General features: G+C 34.0%; 1 protein-coding gene across 4 annotated transcripts in view; it reads right to left on the bottom strand.

The window, feature by feature from the left end:
• Positions 1-17,792, bottom strand: part of EXOC6 (exocyst complex component 6) — a 187,139-nt gene that overhangs the window by 132,818 nt on the left and 36,529 nt on the right. For all 4 annotated transcript variants that reach the window (XM_004427834.3, XM_087432278.1, XM_087432280.1 and 1 more), the window contains exons 5-6: positions 16,574-16,619; positions 2,077-2,281 (exon numbers count right to left, since the gene is read on the bottom strand). In XM_004427834.3, the coding sequence (XP_004427891.1) occupies positions 2,077-2,281; positions 16,574-16,619 (251 nt within the window). The remainder of the gene's footprint in view (positions 1-2,076; positions 2,282-16,573; positions 16,620-17,792) is intronic.

Below are 17,792 nucleotides of genomic sequence, written 5' to 3'. Positions count from 1 at the left end.
GGGCTTTCCTAACCTACATAGTTCTCTGGGGTAGTTACAGTCTCTAGATTCAGAATCTCAGGATTCTTTTCCTGATCTTTGGCTTTAAATCTTATTCTCTTACACTTTCTTAGTCTTTTTCTTTTCCAGGCTACTCATCTGGTGTTTGAACTCTAACCCACTGGCCTACACTTCTACCATTTCTGTTCCTATACTACCTCCCTACAACTAACCATTTTCCCTTCATCCCAATGGTAGGGAAAATGGCCTCAGGCCTAGTTTCTATAGAAAAGAGGAGTAATAAGTTTGCCTTAAGTTCTATTTTGTAGCTTCTGTTTATTTACAGCAAATAAAGATATTTTTGTCAACCAAGCATTTAACTAATCTGAACAGGAGATACTATAAAAAATAATTTGAAAATCAAATCTGCTGTAGTCTACCTACAGACAAGCAACAGTTAACTGCAAATTTAAAAAGAAGCAACGTTAAAAAACATTATTGTACATCATGACTCCTACATTATTATATATAGTTTTCATTTTATTAAAGTAAATTGATCCTGGCAAAGAATTTTCAAAATCAGTACATCCTCAAAATAAACAATCTATTAAAGAAAACAAATTAACACAGAAGATAGTATTGTGCAAAGCTGAAACAATTAACAGAAATATAATAGAGATTATCTGATTTACAGATAGTCCTTTAAAAATTTAAATTGGGAGAAAGTTCATATACTGAATTTTTATTTTTATTTCCTCTGATGTGACAAGAGTCTGATACAGACATATTTCTCTAATTAGAAAAATAAAATAAAAGCTTCTCTAAAGTAGTCTGTAATACTTGAGGAAAAAAAAATCATGAGTTAGAAAGCATGTTGACCATTGTTTTATCTCTATAACATTGTGATTATTGGGCGTTTTAACAGCTAACTCTTAGAAATTTTAATTAAATTATAATCATTTTAAAACTTTTTATTATTGAAAATTTCAAATATAAGCAAAGTAAACAGATTAGTGTAAAGAACTCTCAAGCACTTATCACCTATCTCCAGCAAGTAATATTTATACATTCTTATTTCATCTATACCTTTACTCAGTCACTCCACACACACCTCAATTACTTTTTACAATTTTCTTTAAGGCAAGATTTATATACATTGAAATTTACAGATCTTAAGAGTACAATTTTTGACAAGTGGTTATACTTTTATCATGGTATAGAACATTTTCATCTCCTCAGAAAGTCCCCTTATGTCCCTTTGCAGGCAATCTCCCACCCAGAGGCAACCACTGCTCTGATTTTTTTCACCTTAAATTAGTTCTGCCTGCTTTAGAACTGCAAACAAATGAAATCACACACGGGGTGTGCCTTGTGTCCAGCTTCTATAGCTCAGCATAATGTCTGGAAGAGTCATATATGTTGTTGCACATATCAGTAATTCACTCCTTTTTATTTCTAAGAAATATTCCATTTTACGAGTATAGCACAATTTGTGTATCCATTCTCCTTTTGATGTCCATTTGGGTTGTTTCCAGTTTTTAGCCAACTGTGAACAAAGCTGCTAAGAACATCGTGAGGATTTGTCATATCTCACTGGTAAATACTTAGGAGAGGAACTGCTGACTCAAAAGGTAGGTACATTAACTTTACAACTGCCAAATCTTTTCCCATTGTTTGTCTTTTTATTATTGAGCTGTAGTTATTAATTCAAAGATAATACTCTGTTTTAAAAAGAGAACAATTTAGAACCTTAGTATAACAGGGCTAACATTTGCCTCTGTGGCTGCCACTTTTCAGCTAATTTTATACCAAATTTGACGCTGGCAGAAGTTAATGTAATACCACATACACAGGGAAGATTGCCGAGGGATCAGCTGGTGAGTCAAGTTAGATTTTTACTTAAATAAGGAATAAACTGCAAGCCAAAAGAAAATGCTGATGAAATCCACTCCAATCAAGAATCAGGAAAGATAAGAAAAGGGTAAAAACTAAACAAAAATAAGCATTTTATACAGGTAAAAAAAGTAAATTTTAGATACATTCTATAACCCAGATTATTATATAACATTAAATTAAAATTCTCCGTTTTAATCTCACCTGTTTCATTGCTGTTTCACCTATTTTGTCAGAATGTTTTCGAATGCTTTCCAAAAAGTCTTTGAGATCAGACATGGAGATTTCTTTAATATCTTCACGGAGTTTAGGAAGATTTTCTATCATTAGCTGACAAAACCGGTATTGACTAACCCGAGGAAAATACACATTCTCTAATTGTTCCATAGTTTTTAGAGCAGAGTAATACCTGTGAGAAGTCAAAAATAAAACTCTATAAAAAGTTCTAATTATATTAATTTTACCAGTAAGTTCAAATAATTAATCAGTCCAACATTCCCACTAAAAAGGACATAGTTATAGTCAAAGTAAGTAAAATTAACATTTATTTCTACTTACTAAGCACAAACTATAAACTATATGAACAAGTTGCAGGCTGAAAACTCATGGCTTATACTAATATAAAACTTCCTTATTTCACGTCATCTAAATCTATAACGTCACAAGCATTATCATAGTCATCACAATACAATGTGTAATAGTTCTAATTTTTTAATTAAAATATTTAGTTATTTGATAGGTGATTTCATAATATCTCTCCCATTCACATACCATCACCATCAAAAAGTACACAGCACATATTTAATTCAAATTAAAGTAAAATATATTTTAAGGAAATTTTTTGAAAATTTTATGCTATTTAAGGCAATTAGATATAATATTGTCACAAAAACCAAGTGAAATACCACTGATAGAGTGATTTTTTTCAATTGAATAAAATATTTACTGAATGCCTAGGAGAGGAACTGCTAGTTTTTACTTACATGGCACTGGTTAAACGCTGGGTATGCAGCAATTAGTAAAGGACAGTCTGTGCCCTAGAGAAACTGACATATACTTTCACATACATACTTTAATTTTCTCTAGACCTCTATGAGACAGATGTCATGGCAGATATTACTATTAATCTATAGATGAGAAAACTGAAACACAGAGAAAGAGAATATACAGTAGTCCCCCCTTATCTGCAGGGGATATATTCCAAGACCCCCAGTGGATGCCTGAAACCACAGATAGTATGAACCCTACATATACTATGTTTTTTCCTATACATACATACCTTTGATAAAGTTTAATTTATAAATTAGGCGCAGTAACAGATTAACAGTAACTAACAGTAAAATACAACAATTATAACAATATACTGTAATAAAAGTTACCACAGGCCTTAGCAAATAAATACCTTTAAAGAGCTTTTCAACGTACTGTCTTTTCAACATACCTCAACATACCATTATTTTCTTATTAAGTCAAGAGCTTTCACCTTTTCACTTCAAGGAAGCACTTTACAGCTTCTCTTTGGCATATCCAAATTGCCAGTATCACTACTCCTATGCTCTGGGGCCATTCTTCAGTAAAATAAGGGTTACTGGAACGCAAGCACTGCCATACCATGATAATCAATCTGATAACTGAGACAGCTACTAAGTGACTAACAGGCAGGTAGCATATACAGCACAGATATGCTGGACGAAGGGATGATTCACATCCTGGGAGGGACGGCACAAGACTTCATCATGCTACTCAGAACAGAGCGCAATTTAAAACTTATGAATTGTTTATTTCTGGAATTTTCCATTTAATATTTTTGGACGATGGTTGACAGGGAGTAATTGAACTCACAAAAAGCAAAACCACAGATAAGGGGGTACTATTGTAATTTGGCCAAGATATTATAATTAATTAGTAGTAAGACTGAGACTTTACAAAACTGTCAGTATCCTACAATCATATTCACCACCAAAATCCATTTGAGAGTAGGTGGCTAAATTTTTTAAATTAATCAAATAATATTCTATACTCTCCCATTGAATTGGATATTAAAATGAGAAAAAGCACTACCTAAAGAACAAAAAAAAGTAATACTTAAGTAAATTGAAAAGACAGTACGTTGAAAAGCTCTTTAAAGGTATTTATTGGCTTTCTGGCCCATATTCTCAAAGACAAGAGTATATTTTGCAAACTGTCACAAAATCTTACCACTAATTTAAAAATTAGACACCTAAATTGTATCTTGGTTATTTAAAATCATTAGAATTGTTATAATATAAACAAATAAAATATACATTTCATGAGAAATTAACATATTTAGGTGATACGGAGAGACAGTACAGGGAGAGATGTCATTGCAATGATTTTGATTATATCTAAGACATTAAAGATTTAGATGATGTGAAATAATGCATAATATCTTTTCTCAGTAAAATAACATTTCAAATACAATAGATAAGTTAATAGTCAAAGTGCACATTAGATCAGTTAATAGTCAAAGTGCACATTAGATCAGTTAATAGCCAAAGTGCACATTAGATCAGTTAATAGCCAAAGTGACTATTTCCTGATTTGATTTAAATTAGTATACCTCAAAAGTATTCTCTCTACAACAGGTATGCTTTCTGAAAATTCATGGTAATTATAACATGTTTGAAATCATAAGTGACAGATGCTAAATGAAACGTATTACACAGCAGTTTTTGCAACATACCACAGACACAATCAACAGAGTCCATAACACAGCTGTGCCTTCCCTCACGCTGCTCATCTCTCACCTCCCACCCTGGGCTTCCCTGTGTCACTGAGCCATGAGACATCACAAGACCTTCCTAGCACCCAAACGTACAACCCAGAAATGTGAGCAGTTAATGCCAGTGGGTTGAATCCTTAACTAATGAGAAAAGGAAACGAGAAGATTCTCCTTTCCCTCTCCTGGATGAAATGTTCTGATTTACATAATTTATATAAACTCGCCCAAGTTCTTTGAAATTGATCAATATTAAGCATTATATAACTCAATAACACAACCTCATATCAGCTTTCTCAAGTTCCCTATCTCATTTCTCTTTCCTTCAATCTTCTCTAGAATTATACTCCCTAAAAAAGTTGTAAAATATAAGGTTATAACTCAGGCTTTGCTTCTGGGAAGACCAGACTAAGATACGCAGAAAATTTACAATCTTAGGCAGACAGCAGAAGCTAGGGACCAGACCTTGGATCCTTTCTAAAATTCAGCCACAAATCTCCTAAGCTTTATCTATTTCTAAATGCAAGCAAACTTTGCATAATATATTATATTTTTTTTTTGGTATACATGATGCTGTTTTAAAAAAATTATAACAGTAATCCATAACCACTGGAAAAATATAAAAACTATAAAGAGAAAATCAGAGGCACTCATGATCTGATGCTACCATGGAGTATTCAGTCACCTATCTACAACATTTCCAGTTCTATATATGCTCATATCCTATTTAACAGTGTATCATGGAATTTATCTTTAACCAAATTATTTAGAAACAGATTATTACTCTATTTATAAGTCTATTATAACATATCTAATGATGTCCTAATTGTTGGGATTTTTAAATCACTGATTTTTTTATTTTTTATAAACAATACCACAGTAAATTTCCCCCTATATTAAACCTCTGTCAAGTTGTCTGTTTTTATAAATATGAGACATTTCAAAAAAATTTGTGTGTCATCGGTAAATGGAAAACACGTGAGTACTCTAACGATTCTCTGGTCCACAAGGTATAAATTATGCCACTTTTTAAATTTCATTTGCCTTCCCTTGAGTATTTCCAATTCATCAGAGTTTGTCCTATGATAGAAGTGGTTACTTCAGTCTCTACTATTCTTTTTAAATACAATGTCCTGCATATAAGAAAAAGTTACAAAATACATGAATAAGCAGAAAATGTGACCCATAATTAAAAGAAAAAAGTCAATGGAAACCTAAGTGGCCTACATCTTGGAATTAACAAAAATTTTAAAATAACTATTATAAATGTTATAGAATCTAATAGAAAAGATAGTCAATATGCATGAAGACATGGGAAATTTTAGAGAAGAAACAGAAATTGTAACAAAAAATCAAATGAAAATGCTTCAAATAAAAAAAATCAGAATAAATTCATTCATTCAATGGGCTTAATAGCAGACTAGATACAGGGGAAAAAATGATCCAAGAATGTAAAGACAGCTAAACAGAAGTTATGTAAACTGAAACACATTCATACAAAGAATGAAAAAAAGGAGTAGTGTCTGAGATCAGTAGAAACAGGCTCAGTAAATTTGAAGAGAGGTTTAAAAAATTATCTAACGAAGTACAAAAAGAAAAAAAAATGAAAAGGGGGAAATGAGTTCCTGGAAGTTATGGGACAACATTAAATGATCTAACATACATACAATTGGAGTTCCAGAGAGAAAACAGAGAAAGAAATAGAGCAAAAGAAATATTTGAACAGATAATTGCCAAAAAATTTCCAAAATTGATGAAAAGTATCAACCCACAGATCCAATAAGATAAACAAACCCTAGACAATGTAACTACAAAGAAAACCACACCTAAACATATCATTGTCAAACTTATAAAAACAAAAGATAAAGAGAAAAATCTCAAAAGTTGCCATAAGAAAAAAAGACCTATTACAAATTTCTAACACTGCTAAGAATGACAGCAGAACTTCTCAACAGAAACAATGAAGAGCAGAAAACAGTAAAATATAATATTTGAAGTGCTGGAGAGGGAGACAACCTAGAACTCCATAGCCAACAAAACTACTGTTGAAAAAGAGAAGGAAAATAAACACATTTCCAGACAGACAAAAGCAAAAAAAAATTTTCTCCAGCTGATAGATGTATACTACAATAAATGCTAAACAAAGTTTATCATGCATAAGGGAATTATACCAGCTGGAAGCCTGGATCTGCAAAAAAGAAAAAAGAGTAACAGAAAGGAGAAACTGGTAAGTATAAAAGAATCTGTTTTTTTAATGATGATGCATATGTGTGTGTGTGTGTGTGTGTGTGTGTACACATATAGTTTATAACACGTTACAAGTAAAATATATGAAAACGAGTACAACAGGCAAGATGACAATAAATACAATTGTACTATTATAAGTTTCTTATATTGTTGATGAAATATAATAATATTAGTTGAGAGTGGGCTGTGATAAGTTAAACATGCATATTGTAATCTCTAGAGTAGCCACTAAAAAGTTAAACAAAGAAATATACATAATAAATGAACAGAGGAAATAAAGAATACATATTTAAAAAACTCAGTCATAAAAGAAGAAGGATAATAAGAACCAAAAATAGATGGGACAAAGAGAAAACAAAGAGCAAGATGATGAATTGAAAATCAACCACAATAATAATTACATTAAAAGTAAATGGTCTAAAAACTCCACGTACAAAGTAGAGACTGTCCACTGGATAAACTCAAGTAAGAACCAGTTATACAATATTGACAAGAAACACACTTTAAATATAAAAACTGAGGTTAAAAGTAAAAGAGTATCAAAGATATACCATGCAAACACTAAGTATAAGTATGCTCGAATAACTATAATGACTACATGAATATCAGGCAAAGTAGAATTCAGGACACAGAATATTATCAAAGATAAAGATATTTCATAGTGATAAAGGGCTAACTACTAAGAATATAAAATAATCATAAATGTGAATGCATCTAAAATTAGAGCTTTGAAATATATAAAGCAAAATTTAAAGAACAAAAGGGAAGACAGATAAACTCACAAAAGTTGAAAACATCCTCTCCATCACTGATAGAACTGGCCGACAAAAAAAAACACTGGCAGCGTAGCGGTTAAGATCTCATGTTCTGCTTCAGTGGCCTGGGGTTCGCCAGTTTGGATCCAGGGTGTGGACCTACTCACCGCTCATCAAGCCATGCTGAGGTGGCGTCCCACACAGCAGAGCTACAACTCTACAACTATGATACACAACTATGTACTGGGGTTTTGGGGAGAAAAAACAAAAAAGAGGAAGATTGGCAACAGATGTTAGCACAGGGCCAATCTTCCTCAAAACAAAACAAAAAAAACATTAAAGATTTAGAAAATTTAAACTGCACCAGGGCCGGTCCCATGGCTTAGCAGTTAAGTGCGCACGCTCCACTACTGGTGGCCCAGGTTCGGACCCCGGGCACGCACTGACACACCGCTTGTCTGGCCATGCTGAGGCGGCATCTTGCATACAGCAACCAGAAAGATGTGCAACTATGACATACAACTATCTACTGGGACTTTGGAGAGAAAAAAAAAAAAAAAGGAGGAGGATTGGCAATAGATGTCAGCTCAGGGCCAGTCTTCCTCAGCAAAAAGAGAAGGATTGGCATGGATGTTAGCTCAGGGCTGATCTTCCTCACAAAAAATAAAAATAAAAAAATAAACTGCACTAACAACTAACTTGACCTAACTGATATTTCTAGAACACTAAAGCCAATTACAGTTGCAGAATATACAGTCTCTACAAGTACACATGAAATACTCACCAAGACAGATAATATGATAGGCCACTAAACAAGTCTCAGTAAATGTCAAAGAACTAAAATCATACAGAGTATGTTCACTGGCCCAATAGTATTAAACTAAAAATTAATAATAAAGATTATAATATATCTAAATAATCTCCCAAATATTTGGAAATTGAACAACACACCTGTAAATAACCCGAGTTAAAAAAAAATAACAAGGAAAATTAGAAAATATTTGAAACTAAAAGATAATGAAAACATAACATTTCAAAAATTGTGGGATGCAACTAAGGCAGTACTCAGAAGGAAATGTATAATTTTAAATGCTTAAAATAGAAAAAGAAGAAAGGCATATAATCACTTTTCTATATTTCTACCTTATAAAGATAGAAAAAGAAGAACAAATTAAACCCCAAGTATAAGAACGGAAATAAAAACAAAAGTAGAAACCAAATTTTTTCTCTATTTAAAAAATAGAGAAAATAAATGTTAGATCTTTGAAATTATCCTTAAGAAAAAAGAAAGAAGGCACAAATTACTAATATCGAGAATAAAAAAGACAAATATTACTACATATCCTACAGACATTAAAAGGATAATAGGACAAGATTATGAATAGCTTTATGCCAATAAATTCAACGACTTAGATAAAGTGGTCCAAGTCCTTGAAAAAACATAAGATTACAAAAACTAACTCAAGAAGAAATGTCTTAATAGCTCAAAGTCTATTAAGGTAATGGAATTCATATCAAAATTTTGCCAGCGCCTTTGTCAAGGAGAAGAGAGCGCTCTGAGCTTATTTCAAACTAGTTACTTTTCTTCCTCCCTCTGCTGGTACTTTCCTGTGATCTTCACCCTGAGAATCTGGGAGGGCTCCTGAAGGTGAAATTCCCAAAAATGTGTGGGTCCTCCCAAGGCTGGGACCCCAGGAATTTTTCTCTCTCAAGCCAGTAGACACTCAATCACCTTTAAGTGTTCCTATACACTCCAGCAGTGGCTTCTGTTCTCAGTAAACTGTGACAGCCTGTATTGCTTCTCTCTCCAGTTTTGGGGGCAGCAGTTTGCCAAATGATCTCAGTTCTCTGATGGATTTAAAAAAGGTTTTTAATTTTCAGTTTGTTTAGCTTTTTTCTTATTGTAGGGGCAGAAGTGATGACTTCAAAGCTCTTTATATGTAAGACCAGAAAACAGAAATTCCTTATTTTTAATTTTTTCTTTTTATATTTAATTTATAGAAGCTCCTTATATATTGTGGTTATGAATCCTGTCAGAAAACATACTGCAAATGTTTTCCTAGTCTGTGGCTTGCCTATCAATTTTCTTAAAAGTATCTTTGGATGACTGGAAATTTTTAATCTAAAGTCCAATGTATCAATTTTTTATAGTAGCTGTTTGTCACTCTTCTAAAAAATATCTTTATTTACCCTGGGGTTGTCAAGATACCATCCTACATTCTTTTCTACAAGTTTTATGATTCTAGGTGGATTATAAAAACAAGACTCAGCTACACGTTGTCTAAAAGAAACCACTTTAAACATAAAGACAGAGAGAGATTAAAAGTGGAGGGACAGAGAAAGATACACCATGCTAACATCAATCAAAAGAAAAGTGGAGTACCTATATTAATTTCAGACAAAGCAGACTTTAGAGCAAAGAAAATTATGAGGGATAAAGAGGAGCATTATATAATGATCAAATGGTCAATCTCCAACAAGACATAACAATCCTTAATGTATATGTGCCTAGTAACAGAGCATCAAAATATGTGAGGCAAAAACTGATAGAACTGTAAGGCAAAACAGACAAATTCACTGTTATAGTTGGAGACTTTAACACCACTCTAACAGTAACTAACAGAACCAGCAGGCAGAAATTCAGCAAGGATATAGTTGAACTGAACAGCACCATCAGTCAACTGGATCTAAATGACATTTATAGACGACAATAAAAGCAGAATACATATTCTGCTCAAGTCACATAGAACATTCACTAACATAGACAATATTCTGGGCCATAAAAAACACCTTAACAAATTTAAAAGAATAGAAATCATACAAAGCTAACATCACACTTAATGGCGAGAAACAAGGTACTTTTCCCCATGAGATCAGAAACAAGGCAAGAATGTCCCCCCCTCACCACTCCTATTCAACACCATACTGGAAGTCACAGCTAATGCAATAAGACAAGAACAGGAAATAAAAGGTAGTCATATTGAGAAGAAAGAACTAAAAATCTTTGTCTCCAGATAACATGTCTATGTAGAAGATCCCAAAGAACTGACAAAAAAATTTTCAGGACTAGTAAGTGATTATAGTAAGGGTGCAGAATACAAGGTTAACATATAAAAATCAATTTTCTTTCTGTAAACCAGCAAGGAGCAACAAGAATTGGAAATTAAAAACACAATACTATTTACATTAGCACCAAAAAAATGAAATACTTATATATAAATTTAATCAAATATGTATAAGATCTATATGAAAAAAACCACAAAACTCTGATGAAAGAAACAAAAGATAATCTAAATAAATGAAGAGATATTCCATGTTGATGGACAGGAGACTCAATACCATCAAAACGTCAGTTCTTCCCAATTTGATTATAGATTCAACCCAATCCCAATAAAAATCCTCCCAGCAAAATATTTTGTGGACTTCAACAAACTGATTCTAAAATTTATACAGAAAGGCAAAAGACCCAGAATAGCAAACACAATATTAAAGAAGAACAAAGTTAAAGGACTGATACTATCCAATCTCAAGACTTACTATAAAGCCACAGTAATCAAGAGAGTGTGGTACTGGCAACAGGACTGACAAATAGATCAATGGGATAGAATAGAAAGCACAGAAACAGACACATATGAATATAGTCAACTGATCTTTGACAAATGAACAGAGGCAATTAATGGAGAAAAGGTAGTCTTTTCAACAAATGAACATCCACACGCTACAACTGGACATCCACATGCAAAAAAGAAAATCTAAACACTGACCTTCACATTTCACAAAAATTAACTCAAAAGGGATCATAGGCATAAATATAAAACATAAAACTATAAAACTCTAGAAAATAACATAAGAGAAAATCTAGGTGACCTTGAGTTTGGCAATGAGTTTTCAGAAACAACACCAAAGCATGATCCACGGGGGAAAAAAAATGGTAAGTTGGACTTCATTAAAATAAAATCTTCTGCTCTAGAAAGACACTGTTAAGAGAATGAAAAGACAAGCCAGAGACTTGAGGAAAATATTTTCAAAACACATATTTGATAAAGGACTAGCATCCAAAATATACAAAGAACACTTAAAACTCAACAATAAGAAAATAACCAAATTTAAAAGTGGGTAAAACATCTGAACAGGTACCTCATCAAAGAAGATACACAAATGACAAATAAACAGGAAAAAATGCTCAACATCACATGCCATTAGAGAATTGCAAATTAAAACAACGAGATACCACCATATACCTGTTAGAATGGCTAAAATCTAAAACAATGACAATACCAAATCCTGGTGAGGATGTGGGGCAACAGGAACTCTCATTCATTACTGGTAGGAATGTAAAATAGTAAAGCCACTTTGGAAGACAGTTTGACAGTTTCTTACAAAGCTAAACATAGTCTTATCATATGATCTAGCAATTGCACCCCTAGGTATTTATTTAAATGAACTGAAATTTATGTCTAACCAAAAACATGCACACAAATGTTTACAGCAGCTTTATTCAAAATTGCCAGAAATTGGAAGCAACCAAAATGTCCTTCAACAGGTGAATGGATAAACAAACTGTAGTACACCCATATAAGGCCATATTATTCAGCAAACACCCAAGTGAAAAGATTCAACAAGAATCAGAGATATCAAACTTGAGCTCAAGAGTCAAGATTCAGATTTGGGAGTCATCTGAATATAAATCCAACTTTTTTTTTTTTAACAAATGTGAAGTAACAGTAACTAATAAAAAAATAATTTCTTTTTAACATTTTGCAAGTCAAAAAAATACACCTAGTTTGGGGCTAGTTTGATTCTGTAGGTCACTAATTTGCAAGCTCTAGTTGATCAGCAGGAATAATATCTGCCCATGCCCATTATTTCATTACTCCATATGGACACTTACCCTTACAAAAATATGGCAAGGCACCATAAGCCCAAGGAAATAGAAGTGGGATTCTAAATATCCAGTGAGATGGCTCATTGAATACATGCTTACACTTTCACTCTTTCTTGAAACACCAATAAAATGACCACGAAGGGATTTTTAAAAAGCATAAACCCATACAGATGAAGACAAAAGGAGAAGTGAGAATGATCAAATTTTAGAACCTGGAAAGCTAATGGACAAGTGGTAAAAAAAAAAAAAAAAAAACTCAGCAGACCTAAGAAAACTGAATTCTAAGTCCATAGATGACAAGCTAAGAACCTAATTTATTCTATAGAATCTCCACAAAGCTCAGGAACTGATAGGAATCCCACTACTCATGGAAGCGGGAATGAAAGGAGGGTTAAAGTAAGGAATATTGGTTGAAAATCTGTTTACGAAACAAATCCCAGATTCTCTCTCCCACTCCAGGCATCTGAGCAACTGTCTTTCCCCATCTTGGCAAAATGCCAAAGAAACTAAAACAGATAATTTATGAATAAGGGGACACCACCCAAGGTTGAGGGCAACAGTACTGGTGTGAAAACAAGATTAGTTGAGCCCATGTATAATAGATGCCCTCTTCCCCAACTCAGATCCCAGAATGCTGGCAGTCAGATCTTTACCCTCCAGACAGGAGACAGGAAAAGTCTCCTCTAGGACTTCTAGACTCCTCTAGACTCCTCTGACCAGCCCCAGAAGAAATAACCAGATAGTAATATCAGAGCCTCCCCAACTAAACAGCCCAGCCAGATAACCTTGCAGTAAAACTCACAATCAACAAGTCCTACCCATGGCAATCAGCTTATGTCCACTACACTTAAATATGAGTAGTCAACCAAGGAATTACCAGACATTTGAGAAACACCTCCAACAAGAAAGGCAGAGATAAAAACAAACTGGCGGGGGGCGGGGGCGGTGGCGAGGGGGACTTAAAGGAAACAGATTATGCAAGGAGATATAGAGAGAGAGAGATTTAAAATCTCAGAGAGGTAAGAGAAAATACTGTAACAATGAATGAAATGAATAAATGAAAAACAGGTTACCTGGGAAAAAAAAGAAACATTTGAAGATCAAAAAAGAGTTCTTAGAAATTAAAAATCAGATAGCAGAATGAAATAAAATCAGCATTATCTTTAAAAGATAAAGATGAAGAAATCTCACAGAAGCAGAACAAGGAGACAAAAAGACAAAAATGTGAAAGAAGAAATAAGAAAATCAGAGGACCAATCTAGAAGATTGACTATCAATATCTCTCATAGAGAGAGAATCAAGAAAACAGAAGGAGGGCTGGCCCCGTGGCTTAGCAGTTAAGTGCATGCGCTCGCTGCTGGCGGCCCGGGTTCAGATCCCGGGCACGCACGGATGCACCGCTTCTCCAGCCATGCTGAGGCCGTGTCCCACATACAGCAACTAGAAGGATATGCAGCTATGACATACAACTATCTACTGGGGCTTTGGGGGGAAAAAATAAATAAATAATTTAAAAAAAAAAAAAAGAAAACAGAAGGAAAAAATTAATTCAAGAAAATTTCCTAAATCTTAAGGACATTATCAGATTAAAAGACAGTTTCCAGATTAAAAGTAGGTTCACCAAGCACTCAGCACAATGGAAGTAAACAGGTCCACATCAAAGCACATCATCAGGAAATTACAGACCACAGATGACAAAAAGAAGATTCTAAAAGAGACAAAAGGTAGGTCACAAGCTAAGGATGAGAAACCAGAATGACTTCAAACTTCGCAGCAACCCTGGAAGCTAGAGGGCATGAGAGATAGAGGTGGGTGGGTGGGTGTGGGTGGGTGGGTGGGTGTGGGTGTGTGTGTGTAACAGGCCCACCTAGCACACAGATCTTAGTTTCCAAATACAACTACTTACTAAAAGGTGCTAGGGTACCCTGGAGAATGGTTATTTCCAGGTCTAGGGCTAGAGAAGCACAATGTGAGCCTGGAACATCTTACCATATGATAAGCAAGAAAATACTCAAAGACAAATGAGGACAAAGAAACCAGCTTGAGGGGTTCCCCTAGTCAAATTTGGGACAATTTGGGTATCAAAAAGAATGATGAGAATAACAGAATATAACACATTCATTAAAAAAAAAAATCCAGGGGCCGGCCTGGTGGCATAGTGGCTAGGTTTGCATGCTCCACTTCAGCAGACCAGGGTTCGCGGGTTCGAATCCTGGCCACGGACCTACACACCACTCATCAAGCCATGCTGTGGCAGCGTCCCACATATAAAATAGAGGAAGACTGGCACAGATGCTAGCTCAGGGACAATCTTCCTCAAGCAAAAAGAGGAAGATTGGCAATAGATGTTAGCTCAGGGCCAATCTTCCTCACCAAAAAAAAAAAAAAATCCCTGAGTCCACACTAATAATCAGAAAAAGAAGGAAAAAAAAGGGGGATAAAAAGGAAGAGGTAAAAAAAGGGGGAAAGTTCTTCTTTACACAAAAAAGCGAGCTAATAAATGTTAAAAGGAATCACAGAATTATAAAAATCACCATTTTGTAACCCCAATACAGTAACTGATTAAAACAAGAATCCTAAAACCACTGGGTGAAAGGATCTTAGGAAACAGGACTCAAAATACCACCCCATAGATTACTTACTAATTGCAAAGAGAAAAATACACCTTTTCAAAAGAGATCTGGTAGCCATCCCCTTAACCAAATGATCAAATGTAGCATAATTTAGAGACAATCTGACAGTATATGCCTCCTGATGTCATACAATGAGAGGTACACAATATCACTTATGTCCTATCCTAGCCAAAAACATTTACTCTGAATCTAATCATGAGAAAGTAATTAGACAATTCCAGAATGCCCTGATCTACACGACAACTGACTTAGACTCTTTCATGAAAAACAAAGGAAAGTGGGAAGACTGTTCTAGACTAAAAGGTCAAAAAAATACATACCAACCAATGTTTCAGGGAGGAAAAGGAGATATAAGACATTTGGGGGATAACTGGGGAAATCTGAATATAAATATTAAATTATGTTATTGAAGAAATACATAATGCCCCAAACTGGAAAATAGTGAAGTAATAATAAAAGTTAGTTATTTAAAGACATAAATGTAAATACCAAAATAATCCCTTAAGAGAGGTAAAAGTTTTTCACCCTAGGAAGGAGGAATGATGAATGGCAAGTAGGGAAGGTGATCCCTGGGTTATTTTTGCAACAAATACATAGAACTATTTATTTGGATCTTTAACGCATGAAGATGTATAACTTTGATAGAAAAAATAGAATATATTAATAATATATACATAAAAGACTATTTCAGAATAGTTTATGGCTCATGTATTAAGAAGGAAAAAAATCACTCTACTAATTAGTACTAATTGGTAAAGCCCAATAAAATTCAAGGTGTAGCACTATAAAGCAGCACATACACAAATCTTTTGAGTATAGATTTGTATATAATGTGCTGTGATAATTAAGTAGTTACTAATAAACTAAGAGAAAATCATTATTTCCCTATCCCAAATATGTCTCATTTATTCTGATTTTTCTCTTTACTTTAAAATTGCTCATCTTTAAAATATTTTAAACATCATTACCTCTAAAGCTTCTAGGGCAATCAGTAAACTACTCTGAATTACTTTATTTTTCATTTGTCATACATTCATTTGTGTTATAAAACAGAACATGAACTATACCAGCCCAGATTGTCAAAATATAACTACCCACACTTTTCACTTGTGGACCCATAATACACACTAAGCCTTTGATTGTACGCTATGTTAATACACTGGTGAGTTAATCAATATTTTTTATTCCTGTTCAGTTGTCTATTTGTCCTTCATCAACATTATCAACCTTTAATATCACTTATAAAGGGCAAGGATCCACAAATAAATGGCTAAGAATTGCTTTATTGGATGACCCTGATGGGCAAACTGCATGAACATAGAATAAAAGTAGAAAGCACAACTTCACGTGACTCACTATAATTTACAGTAAGTTTATCTATGTCTTCCGTAATAGAAAAAAAAATTCTTATGAAGAACAATTAGGAAAAAAACCAACTCACCTTTTTGCACTCATCTGTTCTTTTAGCTTAGTGTACATTTCCAGCACTGCATTAAAAAATATAATTAATTTTAGCTTTCAAAATGAAAAAACTTTTTTGAAAGATGAAAATAATTAAAGCAGGGAAGAGCATATTATAAATTCATTTTCTCTATACTTTGATTTAGGCTTATATTTTCAAATAAAATTTTATACTTCATGTAAAGAAAAACATTTTAATCTCTACACCTGTTGAACATTATATATATTAATACATTATACTGAACTTGAAACACTTGCATATGCTGACACCTATAATTGAGATATTAACCTACCAACAATTATCCTATCCAGAAACTTACTAATATCTCTTCCCTGCAGGGGAATTGGAAGTTTAGAATTTAGTTATTTGAGAGAAAGAGTTGAGCAACAGTGAGATTGATTGATTTTGATTCAATATACCAAATACAGCCATGTGCTGCATAACACCGTTTTGATCAGCGACAGACTGAATATTCGACAGTGGCCCCATAAGATTAGTACCATATAGCCTAGGTGTGTAGTAGGCTATACCATCTAGGTTTGTGTAAGTACTGTAGTGGAGGAAGAAACTTTCCTCTACTCTTCCAGGTTCTTCTGGCTGGTCTAAGAATTAAATTGACATGAGACAGATCAACAAGAGAAAAACAAACGAAAGTTTAATAACGTGTACATGGGAGAAACCCAGGAAAACCACAGAACTCGCCAAAATGGCCAAAGTCCTCACGTTCAACACCATCTTCAGCTAAAGACAAAAGAAGATGTTGGGGGTGGTGAGAGTCAGGGACTTGAAAGGGAAGGAAAGCAATTCACAGGTAGGTAAAAAGGAGCAAATGTTTGGAAAACAAGTGTTTGGCCACACAGAAACAGAAGAACACAGAGGGGAGCCCAACAAACAGGCTTTTCTAGGTTCCTCTCTACCACCTAGTTCATGTTTTGCTAAGGTGATAACTCACTTCCTGAGACAGCTTTTCTTATCTGAATTCTTTTAGGTAGTTAAACAAGAAAAACTTTCTGAGTCTTTTGTTTCTTAAAAATAATCAGCCTAGGGGCTGGCCCGGTGGCATAGTGGTTAAGTTTGTGTGCTCCACTTTGGCAGCCCAAGGTTCACAGGTTCAGATCCCTGACGCGGACCTACACCACTCATCAAGCCATGCTGTGACGGTGACCCACATACAAAATAGAGGGAAGACTCGCACAGA

Source organism: Ceratotherium simum, chromosome 6 (assembly GCF_057802395.1).
Source record: "Ceratotherium simum simum isolate JZ-2026a chromosome 6, ASM5780239v1, whole genome shotgun sequence".
Classification (NCBI taxonomy): domain Eukaryota; kingdom Metazoa; phylum Chordata; class Mammalia; order Perissodactyla; family Rhinocerotidae; genus Ceratotherium; species Ceratotherium simum.
This window is presented reverse-complemented; position numbering and strand designations above follow the sequence as displayed.